At 46.6% G+C, this 15,530-nt stretch overlaps 2 protein-coding genes across 2 annotated transcripts; both read right to left on the bottom strand.

The window, feature by feature from the left end:
- Positions 1 to 3,625: 3,625 nt before the first annotated feature.
- Positions 3,626 to 8,488, bottom strand: LOC138754607 (uncharacterized protein DDB_G0290685-like). The gene is made up of 2 exons (XM_069919152.1): positions 8,353 to 8,488; positions 3,626 to 4,974 (listed from the first exon to the last, which is right to left on the bottom strand). The coding sequence occupies exons 1-2, from the start codon at positions 8,486 to 8,488 to the stop codon at positions 3,626 to 3,628; spliced, it is 1,485 nt and encodes a 494-aa protein (XP_069775253.1).
- Positions 8,489 to 14,080: 5,592 nt separating this feature from the next.
- LOC138754556 (sodium/potassium/calcium exchanger 1-like) lies at positions 14,081 to 15,433 on the bottom strand. The gene has a single exon (XM_069919023.1). The coding sequence runs from the start codon at positions 15,431 to 15,433 to the stop codon at positions 14,081 to 14,083; it is 1,353 nt and encodes a 450-aa protein (XP_069775124.1).
- Between the last annotated feature and the right edge of the window lie 97 nt (positions 15,434 to 15,530).

Raw genomic sequence — 15,530 nt, 5'->3', positions numbered from 1 at the left:
GAAGGTTCATACGTTCTTATTCACAGCAATAGACTAAGACTAATTAATTCATAAGGGAAATTGATTTCCTTCCTAAACAAACATAACAGGCCTTCTTATGTGTCATCTAGTTCTATGATACTGGGATTTCATTAACTCATGGATAAATTATTTAAAGCTTTATATAATTTTGCTTTTATACAATTATTAAATATATTTGACAATGAAAACAACAAAGACATGTTAATTCATATAACCATGCACATTTGATAAGGTGTTCTACAATATGGACATTTTTAATGAAATCTTTCACATAAAGAAGGGGAATAAAACCCTAAGTCATTCCACCTGAGTTATTTCATGCAACTGAGGCATTGAGTCTAACATCATTTCTGACATTTATCAAACAATCTTTGCTGCCAACTGGTTTTGAAAAGAAGTGAAGCAATCTGATGTCGCAGGTCAAAGGAGGTGTTATGTCCTGACAGGGAAATGTGTTTTGTGATTGAATTTTAATAAATCTGACATTGCTTTGAGAGAGAAAAAAACTGAGAAATCTGTTGTCCTGATCAGACTCAGCATGCAATGTATTAATTAAAGTCTCAAAATCAAGCCCACCCACTTAAATACAAAATAATTATCAGAGAACAAATATTCTTTCTCAATGCTTTGTTAATTTCATTTGCCTCTGTTTAAATTTTTTCTGTTCAATTTTCTCTTCATCTCTTTCTGAGTCGAGATAACTCTGAATGTTGCTTTTGGTATTCTTTTGCTAGTTTATTGCTTTAATTTTGATTTCTGGTCAGAATTACTGCTCATGTTGCTGGACGCAGATGAGACAGACAGAGTGAGAGCTCTGATTTGGGAGTGAACTGTCACAGACAGTTAGACTCAAATGCTGACGATGGCAAAGATCATGCAATGATAATCAAATTCATACTCCAACACAACCTGCCTGCTGCCTTTGAACCATCATTGCTCTTTGTCTAATATCTAGATTATTTCTCTGCACAAACGTGAAAGCAGATTTATCATTTATTTATTGTTTTCTCAATTCAATGGTATTACTTATTAAGCCTTAATTTTTACTGCGAAGTGGATTGATCAGGATTAAAAAGAAAATGACAATGAAAAGAATCTTATCCTATTTGTTATCTTTCAAATGCAGATGTATGAACTATTAATTTGTTATTTCTTAAAGCAGTTTCTGAGCAGCAAGTTTTAAAAAATGTCTTTTATTTATTAATCTAACCATAGATGGAACAATTGAGGTTTTATTTCTTTTGATCCAAATTTACGTTGATTTACTTCCTAATTAAAAATAACATTTTTAAAAACATTTGCTTAATTCACTGATCATACAGAAATGTGGCTAATGCACGATTCAATGAGTAGAACATTCCCAGCTGCAGGTAGTTTAAAATCAAGGATGTAATCAAGAAAATGCTAGGAAAATAATGCACTTCTCATTTCACCCTGTTTATTGATCAAAAAAGGCCGATTCATTGCCATGAATCTATTTTGACAATGGTGCAATACTAGTTTCCATCTGACATATTGAACGAGATCAGTAACTAAACTTCCCTTTCACACTGAATTGTATTGATAATCATATCTTTCAATTGCAATGAAAAAAATCATCCTATCTTTTTTCTATTATAAAAATATGAGCAAAGGTATACTAATGGGTTTTGGAAATGGGCTTGGAAGGGATTCTGAATGGGTCAGTGATGACTGATTCACAAGGACAAGAGTATTTGAAGACTTTTATGATTTGATGTACTGCTGAGAGTTAACCTTTCAGATCAAAGTTCTTCAACAGAATCTAAAAAATGACCATACAAGGTAGCTTTAAGCTGCTGAGAGGTAAAGGATGGATAGGGCAAATATCTCTGAAACACTTCATGACTTGTGAGATCCATTTGAAAGCATTCTACTATTTCCTAAGAATGCAAAAAATGTAAAAAGTGTACAGATTAGATGAAATTCCACTGATGAATTTATTTAACTTTTATATTAAGAAATGGCGGCACTGCCAGTGCTCTAACGGCAGCACTGTTGCTAGTGTCGACCCAGGAGAGGAGACGGCACTCCCCTGCAGGGTCCTTCCGCTCAGTCCTACTATCAATGGCTTTGTGCAGGTTTAAATAGCCATTTAAATGAGCTGATGGTGTTTTATTTGAAAATCCTGCAACTGCAGGGTTTGGGCCCAAAATGGCAGTGCTTATGCTGGCAGAGGCCTTAAAGGGTTGCAAATTCCAGGAAGCAAAGGACTGGTGCAGGGCACCAGACAAATGGGGAGAAGGAGAAGCAGAGGTGAAGACCCTATAGGATGGTGATCATGGCGGTGGACCAGTGAGGGGAACTGCTCTCAATAACTTGAGGCGAGGACTCCATGCAGAGTGCAGGCTGCTGGTGACCTGCAATCAAAGGACTCGCACCAGGCTGTGGACTGCTTGTGACTGGCTGAAGTGATATTGGAACTGGGATGTAAGAGGTTGCTGAGGGTGGAGGGTCTCCCAAATGATCTTGAGTACAGATGGCTTCCTGTTCATATTGAAGGATTGGATCTAAAATTCAGTTGCTGATGGTTTGGATTGAAGTCTGTGGCCTGCAGAGGCTACAAGTGCTGGTGGCGAATCCACAGGCACTAAGTGACTATAAAGGGACTCTCTTCTGGAAGGGGTGTTGGGCAAATTCTGCTGATGGTGAATCTTTGTCTGCCTTATGGTAGACTAAATGCAGCTTTGTGTAATATTACATTGGTTTTATTACATGACAATTAAAAAAATCTTGAATCTTGAAAATAACCAGTTTGTAACTAATTGGGTTTGAACTAGAGGAATCATTCATTTGTGTTCCTTTGATATGTACCAGTACTGTCTTTTCAACCTCATCTTCCACTGTTAGTTTCTAGACATTATTTTGCCAAGGCTTAAAAAGAAGCTCTGGCCATTTAATTTTAAGCAGCATTTCAAAGTAATTTACATGGCACATATTTTAGCTCATCATATAGTGTCTGTGTCTCTGCACCACCGTCACCTCCATCCCCTCCACTCCATGTCCAACATCATGGTCTCTGTCATCTCCATCCTGCCCACGTCCATCCTGTTCTTCTCCAGCATATCTCTAACAATATCCCCACCACCGTCACCTCCATCCCCTCTACTCCCGCCTCCTCCTCATGTCCATCATCATGGTCTCTGTCATCTCCATCCTGTCCATCTCCACCGTGCCTATCTGCTTATGGTCCTTCTCTATCATCATCCTCCCCCGGCATCATGTCCGTCATCTCCTTTGTCGTCTCCATATCCATCATGATGCCTTCCATCTCCTCCATGCCCTTCATCCTCTCTGATTCTGTCATCATCTCCACCTATATGGTGTCTTTGTCCATCTCCATTGTGTCCATCTCCCTCTCCATCAAATCCATGGTCTGAGGACGTCCATCTGCATTTCAAACACGTCCATCTGCATTAACTCCATCTCCATGATCAACTCCATCATCTCCATAATCTCCATTACTATCACGTTGTGTCTGTCATCACCATAATTTCCATGGTCTCATTTGCCATTGTGTCCATCATCTCACTCATGTCCCTGTCCAGCATCTGAAACTCCACGATCTCTAGCATCTCTGTCTCCATCATTTCTTTATCTCAGTCCTCATCGTACCTGTCATCTCCATCACCTCAATGACCATCACAACTACTCTGTCACCTCCATCTCCACTTCTATATCCATAATTTCCATCAGCTCCATCATCTCCATCGCCCTGATCCCCATCGCCCTGATCCCCATCATCTCCATCGCCCTGATCCCCATCATCTCCATCGCCCTGATCCCCATCATCTCCATCGCCCTGATCCCCATCATCTCCATCGCCCTGATCCCCATCATCTCCATCGCCCTGATCCCCATCATCTCCATCGCCCTGATCCCCATCATCTCCATCGCCCTGATCCCCATCATCTCCATCGCCCTGATCCCCATCATCTCCATCGCCCTGATCCCCATCATCTCCATCGCCCTGATCCCCATCATCTCCATCGCCCTGATCCCCATCATCTCCATCGCCCTGATCCCCATCATCTCCATCGCCCTGATCCCCATCATCTCCATCGCCCTGATCCCCATCATCTCCATCGCCCTGATCCCCATCATCTCCATCGCCCTGATCCCCATCATCTCCATCGCCCTGATCCCCATCATCTCCATCGCCCTGATCCCCATCATCTCCATCGCCCTGATCCCCATCATCTCCATCGCCCTGATCCCCATCATCTCCATCGCCCTGATCCCCATCATCTCCATCGCCCTGATCCCCATCATCTCCATCGCCCTGATCCCCATCATCTCCATCGCCCTGATCCCCATCATCTCCATCGCCCTGATCCCCATCATCTCCATCGCCCTGATCCCCATCATCTCCATCGCCCTGATCCCCATCATCTCCATCGCCCTGATCCCCATCATCTCCATCGCCCTGATCCCCATCATCTCCATCGCCCTGATCCCCATCATCTCCATCGCCCTGATCCCCATCATCTCCATCGCCCTGATCCCCATCATCTCCATCGCCCTGATCCCCATCATCTCCATCGCCCTGATCCCCATCATCTCCATCGCCCTGATCCCCATCATCTCCATCGCCCTGATCCCCATCATCTCCATCGCCCTGATCCCCATCATCTCCATCGCCCTGATCCCCATCATCTCCATCGCCCTGATCCCCATCATCTCCATCGCCCTGATCCCCATCATCTCCATCGCCCTGATCCCCATCATCTCCATCGCCCTGATCCCCATCATCTCCATCGCCCTGATCTCCATCATCTCCATCGCCTTGATCTCCATCATCTCCATCGCCCTGATCTCCATCATCTCCATCGCCCTGATCTCCATCATCTCCATCGCCCTGATCTCCATCATCTCCATCGCCCTGATCTCCATCATCTCCATCGCCCTGATCTCCATGTCCATTATCTCCATTATCTTAGCCATCATCATCTCCATAGAATTATAGAACACTTTTCTTTGGCTTGGCTTCGCGGACGAAGATTTATGGAGGGGGTAAAAAGTCCACGTCAGCTGCAGGCTCGTTTGTGGCTGACAAGTCCGATGCGGATCAGGCAGACACGGTTGCAGGGGAAAATTGGTTGGTTGGGGTTGGGTGTTGGGTTTTTCCTCCTTTGCGTTTTGTCAGTGAGGTGGGCTCTGCCAGTCTTCTTCAAAGGAGGTTGCTGCCCACCAAACTGTGAGGCGCCAAGATGCACGGTTTGAGGCGTTATCAGCCCACTGGCGGTGGTCAATGTGGCAGGCACCAAGAGATTTCTTTAGGCAGTCCTTGTACCTTTTCTTTGGTGCACCTCTGTCACAGTGGCCAGTGGAGAGCTCGCCATATAACACGATCTTGGGAAGGCGATGGTCCTCCATTCTGGAGACGTGACCCATCCAGCGCAGCTGGATCTTCAGCAGCGTGGACTCGATGCTGTCGACCTCTGCCATCTCGAGTACTTCGACGTTAGGGATGAAAGCGCTCCAATGGATGTTGAGGATGGAGCGGAGACAACGCTGGTGGAAGCTTTCTAGGAGCCGTAGGTGGTGCCGGTAGAGGACCCATGATTCGGAGCCGAACAGGAGTGTGGGTATGACAACGGCTCTGTATACGCTTATCTTTGTGAGGTTTTTCAGTTGGTTGTTTTTCCAGACTTTTTTGTGTAGTCTTCCAAAGGCGCTATTTGCCTTGGCGAGTCTGTTGTCTATCTCATTGTCGATCCTTGCATCTGATGAAATGGTGCAGCCGAGATAGGTAAACTGGTTGACCGTTTTGAGTTTTGTGTGCCCGATGGAGATGTGGGGGGGCTGGTAGTCATGGTGGGGAGCTGGCTGATGGAGGACCTCAGTTTTCTTCAGGCTGACTTCCAGGCCAAACATTTTGGCAGTTTCCGTAAAGCAGGACGTCAAGCGCCGAAGAGCTGGCTCTGAATGGGCAACTAAAGCGGCATCGTCTGCAAAGAGTAGTTCACGGACAAGTTTCTCTTGTGTCTTGGTGTGAGCTTGCAGGCGCCTCAGATTGAAGAGACTGCCATCCGTGCGGTACCGGATGTAAACAGCGTCTTCATTGTTGGGGTCTTTCATGGCTTGGTTCAGCATCATGCTGAAGAAGATTGAAAAGAGGGTTGGTGCGAGAACACAGCCTTGCTTCACGCCATTGTTAATGGAGAAGGGTTCAGAGAGCTCATTGCTGTATCTGACCCGACCTTGTTGGTTTTCGTGCAGTTGGATAATCATGTTGAGGAACTTTGGGGGACATCCGATGCGCTCTAGTATTTGCCAAAGCCCTTTCCTGCTCACAGTGTCGAAGGCTTTGGTGAGGTCAACAAAGGTGATGTAGAGTCCTTTGTTTTGTTCTCTGCACTTTTCTTGGAGCTGTCTGAGGGCAAAGACCATGTCAGTAGTTCCTCTGTTTGCACGAAAGCCGCACTGTGATTCTGGGAGAATATTCTCGGCGACACTAGGTATTATTCTATTTAGTAGAATCCTAGCGAAGATTTTGCCTGCAATGGAGAGCAACGTGATTCCCCTGTAGTTTGAGCAGTCTGATTTCTCGCCTTTGTTTTTGTACAGGGTGATGATGGTGGCATCACGAAGATCCTGAGGCAGTTTTCCTTGGTCCCAACAAATCTTGAAAAACTCATGCAGTTTGGCATGCAGAGTTTTGCCGCCAGCCTTCCAGACCTCTGGGGGGATTCCATCCATACCTGCTGCTTTGCCACTTTTCAGTTGTTCGATTGCCTTATATGTCTCATCCAGGGTGAGAATCTCATCCAGCTCTAGCCTTAGGGGCTGTTGAGGGAGCTGGAGCAGGACGGAATCTTGGACTGAGCGGTTGGCACTGAAAAGAGATTGGAAGTGTTCTGACCATCGGTTGAGGATGGAGATCTTGTCGCTGAGGAGGACTTTGCCGTCTGAGCTGCGCAGCGGGTTTTGGACTTGGGGTGAGGGGCCGTACACAGCCTTTAGAGCCTCGTAGAAACCCCTGAAGTCGCCAATGTCCGCGCTGAGCTAGGTTCGTTTGGCGAGGCTAGTCCACCACTCATTTTGGATCTCCCGGAGTTTGCGCTGAAGATGGCTGCATGCGCGACGGAAGGCTTGTTTCTTCTCTGGACAGGACGGCTTTGTAAGGTGTCTACACTACAGCACAGAAAACAGCCCATTCATCCCTTCGAGTCTGTGCTGGAACATCATATCACTAGTACCACTGACCTGCACCCATTTTATAACCCTCTATACCTCACCCATCCATGTATCTATTCATTTTTTTTTAATTCAAGAGTGAGCCCACATTTATCACATCAGATGGCAGCTTGTTCCAAACTCCCACCATTCTCTGAGTAAAAAAAACTTTATCCATCGCCAATGATACTTTTTTGTACCATTAGCGATGGATATTTGATTAATGTTTTATTCATTTTTTTCCTGTAATGATGCAAACAATTAATTTTTTTTTAAATTTTCCCCTAATGTTCCCCCTAAATCTTTCCCCTTTCACCCTAAAGCCATGTGCTCTTCTGTTTACCTCTCCTAATCCAAGTGGAAAGAGCTTACTTGCATTTACTCTGTCTATACCTTTTCATAATTTTGTGAACCTCTATCAAATCTTCTCTCATTCTTCTATGCTCCCAGGAATAAAGTCCTAACCTGTTTAATCTTTTCCTGTAACTCAACTCCTGAAGACCCAGCAACATTCTACTAAATCTTCTCTACACTTTTCAAACTTACTGATATTTTTCCTGTAGTTTGATGACCAGAACTGCACACAATCCTCCAAATTTGGCCTCACCGATGTCTTATACAACCTCACCATAATGTCCCAACTCCTGTACTCAATACTTTGATTTATGAAGGCCAAGATGCCAAAAGCTTTATTTGAACCCTGTCTACCTGTGATGCCATTTTCCGGGAATTATGTATCTGAATTCCCAGATCCTTTTGTTCCTCCACATTCCTCAATGTCCTACCTTGTTTCGTCCTTCCAAAATGCAGCACCTCACATTTGTCTGCATTAAATTCCATCTGCCATTAACTGGCCCATTTTTCCAGTTGGTCTAGATCCCTCTGCAAGCTTTGAAAGCTGTCCTTGCTGTCCACAATGCCTCAAATCTTAAAGTCATCACCAAAGTTTCTGATCCAATTTATTACAATATCATCCAGATCATTGATATAGACAATAAACAACAATGGTCCCAGGATCCCTGAGACACATCACTACTCACAAGCCTCCAGTGTGAGAAGCAATCATCCACTACCACTCTCTATCATCTCCCATTTAGCAATTTGGAATCCAGTTTACATTCTCTCTATGGATACCTAGCATCTGAACATTCTGAACTAACCTCCCATGTGGGACCTTGTCAAAGGCTTTACTGAAGACCATGTAAACAACATCCACAGCCTTTTCATCTACTTTCTTGGTAACCTCCTCGAAAAACTCTACAAGATTCATTAAACGGGACCTACCAGGTACAAAGCCGTGCTGACTATCCTTAATCAGCCTCTGGATATCCAAGTACTTATATACCCGATTTCTCAGAACTCCATCCAATAATTCACAGGCTAGTAATTTACTGGTTTACTTTTGGAGCCTTTTTAAAACAACGAAACAACATGAGGTACCCGCCAAATGTCCTGCACCTCATCCGTGGCTAAGGATCTTTAAATATATCTGCTAGGGCCTCAACACTAGTCTCCCTCAATGTATGAGTAAATATCATGTCAGGCCTAGGAGATTTACCTACTTTTATTCACTGTAAGGCAGCAAGCACCTGCTCCTCTTTAATCTCTATGTTCCATGCCACTACTGCTTGTTTCCCTTCCTTCCTTATACACTATGCCAGTTTCCTGGGTAAATACTGATTTACATCGGCATCATATTCATCTCCATCTTGAACATATTTATCTTCAACATCTCCATTATGTCTTTTACATATTCATCATATTCATATCCATCTTCATATTCATCTCCAAAACATCCATCTCCAACATATTCATCTCCATTATATCCATCTTTTCCATCATATCAATTTTCTCCATCATCATCATAATATTCATCTCCATCTTCACCACCTTCATTATATTAATCTCCATCATATTCATCTTCATCTCTATAGTCTTCACCTTCATCTCCTTCACCTCCCCACTTGCTCCACCTCCACTTCCATCACATCACTTTCATCGCATCACTTCCAGCTCATCCATTTCCAACTTCATCTCTACCATCTCCTCCACCACCTCTACCTCTGCCATCACCTCCATTTCCATCACTTCCATCATCTCCAACATTTCCATCACCTGCATCTCCATTAACATGCACAATAACAACAAAATCAACTGATTGCTTTTGGTGATCAACCACTACTTTTTCCCTCCCAACACAAGAACTTTCATTCAGAGACCAGATCCAAAACTGGAGATGGCAAGCAATAGATAAAGAGTATGAAGTTGGGGTTACTGGATGTAGACAATGAGTTCAGGGCATTCAGGTAAAGGATTCCTGCTAAACTGAGTTGGCCAATGCACTATGGGTGCAAAATTCCATGAGATGTGTGTCCTGCAGATCTGGGAAGAGGAGGAGACTGTTTAGAATCTGTTTGACTATTTAATAAAATCAGGCTTGGCTGATCCTCTGCCATCTCTGACTACCTACCTCCAGCTTTGCAACATCAGCTGAGCCTACTCCTGCCTGAGATCACCCATTACTAAACCCTTTGTTGCCTGTGCTTTTGATTCTTTTCATTCCTTTAGCCTCAACCCACTCCTCCCCCAGCTCTGATTCTGACCTTCCCCTCCCCCCCCCACCCCCCCAAACTCTGCCAAAGCTTTGGGTCACTTGTCCTGAATGAACATGAGGCAGCTCAGTGACAAAATCTTGAGGTGCCTCGAAGTGTGTTAAGGAAAATCAGGTCATTAATCTACCTACTTGTGTTGCTTTATTCATCACATGACTTGGAGCAATGAGAACCTGGCAAGGCTAGAATATCTGCACCACAATGAGCAAAAAGAGCAGGTGAAGACGGGACTCTCCTGTGCATCCCTTCAATAGAAAACATGGAATAGCACAATTGTTTACTCAAGAAGTAGAGGTAGAGCTACACCTTGTGGAGACATCAAGGGACTTCAGCAGCATAAAGTACTCTCTTGTCCTCTATGGATCAGATTGCTTACGTCTGGCCTGGCAACACAGAAAACAGCTGGTAGGTCCTCCGACTCAAATTATATCTTGAGCTCAGGAACGAATGTACCTCCTATCTGGACCCTCAGCTTCATCCTAACTTGTAAAATGACCAAATTCATGTGAATTAGCTCATCAGTCTGAGTGAAAAGATCAGTGGTTTTGTTATTTTTTAAATTTCACATAAAATTTCATGCTTCAATCAATTTCTGATACTTTAAAGGTGTCTAATATTATTTATTTGTAAATACTGAATACTACTTGAATTGTTAAATGTTTCTGATCCTTAGAAACATTTAAAAGTAGTTCAAAGGCCAAGGTAAACAGCAAGAAGACATGAGGGCATTCTGGGGCAGAGCCTTCGGATCTGCCAACTGAAGCCTAGTCACTGCTCAAAGTATGCCTAATCCACCAGGACTCTCAATTAGGGAGGGCTGTCATTCCATATCTATGACAGATTAATCCTATCAAAATATCCCAGGAAGAGTGGCTACCTATATCTTCTTCTTTCTTTGGCTTGGCTTCGCGGAAGAAGATTTATGGAGGGGTAATGTCCATGTCAGCTGCAGGCTCGTTTGTGGCTGACAAGTCCAATGTGGGACAGGCAGACACAGTTGCAGCGGTTGCAAGGGAAAATTGGTTGGTTGTTGGGTTTTTCCTCCTTTGTCTCTGCTGTCTTCTTCAAAGGAGGTTGCTGCCCGCCGAACTGTGAGGCGCCAGGATGCACGATTTGAGGCGATATCAGCCCACTGGTGGTGGTCAATATGGCAGGCACCAAGAGATTTCTTTAGGCAGTCCTTGTACCTCTTCTTTGGTGCACCTCTGTCTCGGTGGCCAGTGGAGAGCTCCCCACAGAACACGATCTTGGGAAGGCGATGGTGCTCCATTCTAGAGACGTGACCTACACAGCGCAGTTGGATCTTCAGCAGCGTGGATTCGATGCTGTCGGCCTCTGCCATCACGAGTACTTCGATGTTGGTGATGAAGTCGCTCCAATGAATGTTGAGGATGGAGTGGAGACAACGCTGGTGGAAGCATTCTAGGAGCTGTAGGTGATGCCGGTAGAGGACCCATGATTCGGAGCCGAACAGGAGTGTGGGTATGACAACGGCTCTGTATACGCTAATCTTTGTGAGGTTTTTCAGTTGGTTGTTTTTCCAGACTCTTTTGTGTTGTCTTCCAAAGGTGCTATTTGCCTTGGCGAGTCTGTTGTCTATCTCGTTGTCGATCCTTGCATCCGATGAAATGATGCAGCCGAGATAGGTAAACTGGTTGACCATTTTGAGTTTTGGGTGCCCGTTGGAGATGTGGGGGGGGGGGGGGGGGCTAGTAGTCATGGTGGGGAGCTGGCTGATGGAGGACCTCAGTTTTCTTCAGGCTGACTTCCAGGCCAAACATTTTGGCAGTTTCCGCAAAACAGGACGTCAAGCGAAGCTGGCTCTGAATGGGCAACTAAAGCGGCATCGTCTGCAAAGAGTAGTTCACGGACAAGTTGCTCTTGTGTCTTGGTGTGAGCTTGCAGGCGCCTCAGATTGAAGAGACTGCCATCCATGTGGTACCGGATGTAAACAGCATCTTCATTGTTGAGGTCTTTCATGGCTTGTTTCAGCATCATGCTGAAGAAGATTGAAAAGAGGGTTGGTGCGAGAACGCAGCCTTGCTTCACACCATTGTTAATGGAGAAGGGTTCAGAGAGCTCATTGCTGTATCTGACCCGACCTTGTTGGTTTTCGTGCAGTTGGATAATCATGTTCAGGAACTTTGGGGGGCATCCAAGGCACTCTAGTATTTGCCAAAGCCCTTTCCTACTCACGGTGTCGAAGGCATTGGTGAGGTCAACAAAGGTGATGTAGAGTCCTTTGTTTTGTTCTCTGCACTTTTCTTGGAGCTGTCTGAGGGCAAAGACCATGTCAGTAGTTCCTCTGTTTGCGCGAAAGCCGCACTGTGATTCTGGGAGAACATTTTTGGCGACGCTAGGTATTATTCTATTTAGGAGAATCCTAGCGAAGATTTTGCCTGCAATGGAGAGCAGCGTGATTCCCCTGTAGTTTGAGCAGTCTGATTTCTCGCCTTTGTTTTTGTACAGGGTGATGATGATGGCATCACGAAGGTCCTGAGGCAGCTTTCCTTGGTCCCAGCAGAGCTTGAAAAACTCATGCAGTTTGGCATGCAGAGTTTTGCTGCCAGCCTTCCAGACCTCTGGGGAGGGATTCCATCATACCTGCTGCTTTTCCACTTTTCAGTTGTTCAATTGCCTTATATGTCTCTTCCCAGGTGAGGACCTCATCCAGCTCTAGCCTTAAGGGCTGTTGTCTATGGGCTGTTGAAAGGACATGCATGCAAAAATTGACCAGATATTTAATAAACCAAAATGTCTTGAGAACTAAGGCTCTGGAAATGTAAATCTGGAAAAAAGTGAGTGAGATGTAGATTTGCTAAAGCTTTCCATGGTAATGTTTCCCCTGACCCCTTGTGATTAATCACGATCTGAAATTATAAATAGACTCTGTGACAGATTGTTATATTTTATATTGTATATATATATGCTTTAAAGGAGATAAATTGTGGCAGGTTTTTTTAGTTGGGTCACACTCAGATACAAACACTTCAAAACAGAGCTCATTTAAAATGCAAGAGCTTGGCTCAAGCCAGACAGTCCAGGCACCGAGTGCCTTTGCAAAAACTTTGAAGATTGCCTATAAGGACTTCATAAGTTGGTGTTAATTGGACATGCTGTGGAGTAACGGATTATTGTTTAGGAAAGTAACAGATGAACAAATTTAGAACATTGGGTCCAGTGCTGCAGTCTGAGTGCAGTTTGCTGTTCTAAGCAGATTATGTGGTTTTCTCTGAGTGTGTGTGTGAGAGAGAGAGAGATGCTTCCTCTGCATCATTTCCATCTTCTCCAATCTCATCTCCACCTTCTCCAATCTCATCTCCACCTTCTCCAATCTCATCTCCACCTTCTCCAATCTCATCTCCATCTTCTCCAATCTCATCTCCACCTTCTCCAATCTCATCTCCACCTTCTCCAATCTCATCTCCATCTTCTCCAATCTCATCTCCATCTTCTCCAATCTCATCTTCATCTTCTCCAATCTCATCTCCATCTTCTCCAATCTCATATCCATCTTCTCCAATCTCATCTCCATCTTCTCCAATCTCATCTCCATGTCTCCATTATCTCTTTCATCTCCAGCTCCTCCAAATCCATCTCTATTATCTCCATTATCTCCAGCACCTCAATCTCCAATTCTATTGTTTTCATCATCTCCATGTCAATTTCCTTATATCCATCACCATAATCTCCACATTCATCATGTCCATCATCATCTCAACCTTCATTTTCATACTCTCCATATTCTTAATCTGCATCTGCTTCCTCTGCATCATCTACATCTCCATCTCTGTCATCTCCATCAATGCCATAATCTCCATCATCTAAATCATCTCCAGTCTCATGTCCAACTCCATCATGTCCAGCTCAAACTCCATGTCCAATTTCATCTAAATCATCACCATCATCCCATCTCCATCATCATAACCATGTCCATCTCCATTGTACCCATTATCTCCATCTCCTCCATCCCCATCATCTCCATCTGCATCTCAATGTCACCATCAACACCATCTCCATCATCCCTATCTATCCCCAACTCCATCATCCCTATCTATCCCCAGCTCCATCATCCCTATCTATCCCCAGCTCCATCATCCCTATCTATCCCCAGCTCCATCATCCCTATCTATCCCCAGCTCCATCATCCCTATCTATCCCCAGCTCCATCATCCCTATCTATCCCCAGCTCCATCATCCCTATCTATCCCCAGCTCCATCATCCCTATCTATCCCCAGCTCCATCATCCCTATCTATCCCCAGCTCCGTCGTCCCCGTCTCCGTCGTCCCCGTCTCCGTCGTCCCCGTCTCCGTCGTCCCCGTCTCCGTCGTCCCCGTCTCCGTCGTCCCCGTCTCCGTCGTCCCCGTCTCCGTCGTCCCCGTCTCCGTCGTCCCCGTCTCCGTCGTCCCCGTCTCCGTCGTCCCCGTCTCCGTCGTCCCCGTCTCCGTCGTCCCCGTCTCCGTCGTCCCCGTCTCCGTCGTCCCCGTCTCCGTCGTCCCCGTCTCCGTCGTCCCCGTCTCCGTCGTCCCCGTCTCCGTCGTCCCCGTCGTCCCCGTCTCCGTCGTCCCCGTCGTCCCCGTCGTCCCCGTCTCCGTCGTCCCCGTCTCCGTCGTCCCCGTCTCCGTCGTCCCCGTCTCCGTCGTCCCCGTCTCCGTCGTCCCCGTCTCCGTCGTCCCCGTCTCCGTCGTCCCCGTCTCCGTCGTCCCCGTCTCCGTCGTCCCCGTCTCCGTCGTCCCCGTCTCCGTCGTCCCCGTCTCCGTCGTCCCCGTCTCCGTCGTCCCCGTCTCCGTCGTCCCCGTCTCCGTCGTCCCCGTCTCCGTCGTCCCCGTCTCCGTCGTCCCCGTCTCCGTCGTCCCCGTCTCCGTCGTCCCCGTCTCCGTCGTCCCCGTCTCCGTCGTCCCCGTCTCCGTCGTCCCCGTCTCCGTCGTCCCCGTCTCCGTCGTCCCCGTCTCCGTCGTCCCCGTCTCCGTCGTCCCCGTCTCCGTCGTCCCCGTCTCCGTCGTCCCCGTCTCCGTCGTCCCCGTCTCCGTCGTCCCCGTCTCCGTCGTCCCCGTCTCCGTCGTCTCCGTCGTCCCCGTCTCCGTCGTCCCCGTCTCCGTCGTCCCCGTCTCCGTCGTCCCCGTCTCCGTCGTCCCCGTCTCCGTCGTCCCCGTCTCCGTCGTCCCCGTCTCCGTCGTCCCCGTCTCCGTCGTCCCCGTCTCCGTCGTCCCCGTCTCCGTCGTCCCCGTCTCCGTCGTCCCCGTCTCCGTCGTCCCCGTCTCCGTCGTCCCCGTCTCCGTCGTCCCCGTCTCCGTCGTCCCCGTCTCCGTCGTCCCCGTCTCCGTCGTCCCCGTCTCCGTCGTCCCCGTCTCCGTCGTCCCCGTCTCCGTCGTCCCCGTCTCCGTCGTCCCCATCTCCAACTCCATCATCCCCATCTCCAACTCCATCATCCCCATCTCCAACTCCATCATCCCCATCTCCAACTCCATCATCCCCATCTCCAACTCCATCATCTCTGTCATGTCCATCTACATCTCCATCAAATCTATAATCTCCGTCCATCATCACTGTCATCTCCAACTCCACTTCCATCACCTCCATCACCTCCAACTCTATCTCCATCTATCATCTCCATCTCAGTCTCCTTCATCTCCATTATCTTTATCATCTCCACCATCTTTTTCTCTTATTAAATATTTTTTACTGATTTTCACATATA

This window comes from Narcine bancroftii, chromosome 1 (genome assembly GCF_036971445.1).
Source record: "Narcine bancroftii isolate sNarBan1 chromosome 1, sNarBan1.hap1, whole genome shotgun sequence".
NCBI classification, from domain to species: Eukaryota; Metazoa; Chordata; class Chondrichthyes; order Torpediniformes; family Narcinidae; genus Narcine; species Narcine bancroftii.
This window is presented reverse-complemented; position numbering and strand designations above follow the sequence as displayed.

Coding starts and splice junctions, on each gene's coding strand:
- LOC138754607 (XM_069919152.1), bottom strand. CDS start 8,488: ATGAATCTTGTAGAGTTTTTCGAGGAGGTTACCAAGAAAGTAGATGAA. Junction 4,975..8,352: donor TCAGAATGTTCAGATGCTAG/GTATCCATAGAG, acceptor ATGATGGCTAAG/ATAATGGAGATAATGGACAT.
- LOC138754556 (XM_069919023.1), bottom strand. CDS start 15,433: ATGGAGATAGAGTTGGAGGTGATGGAGGTGATGGAAGTGGAGTTGGAG.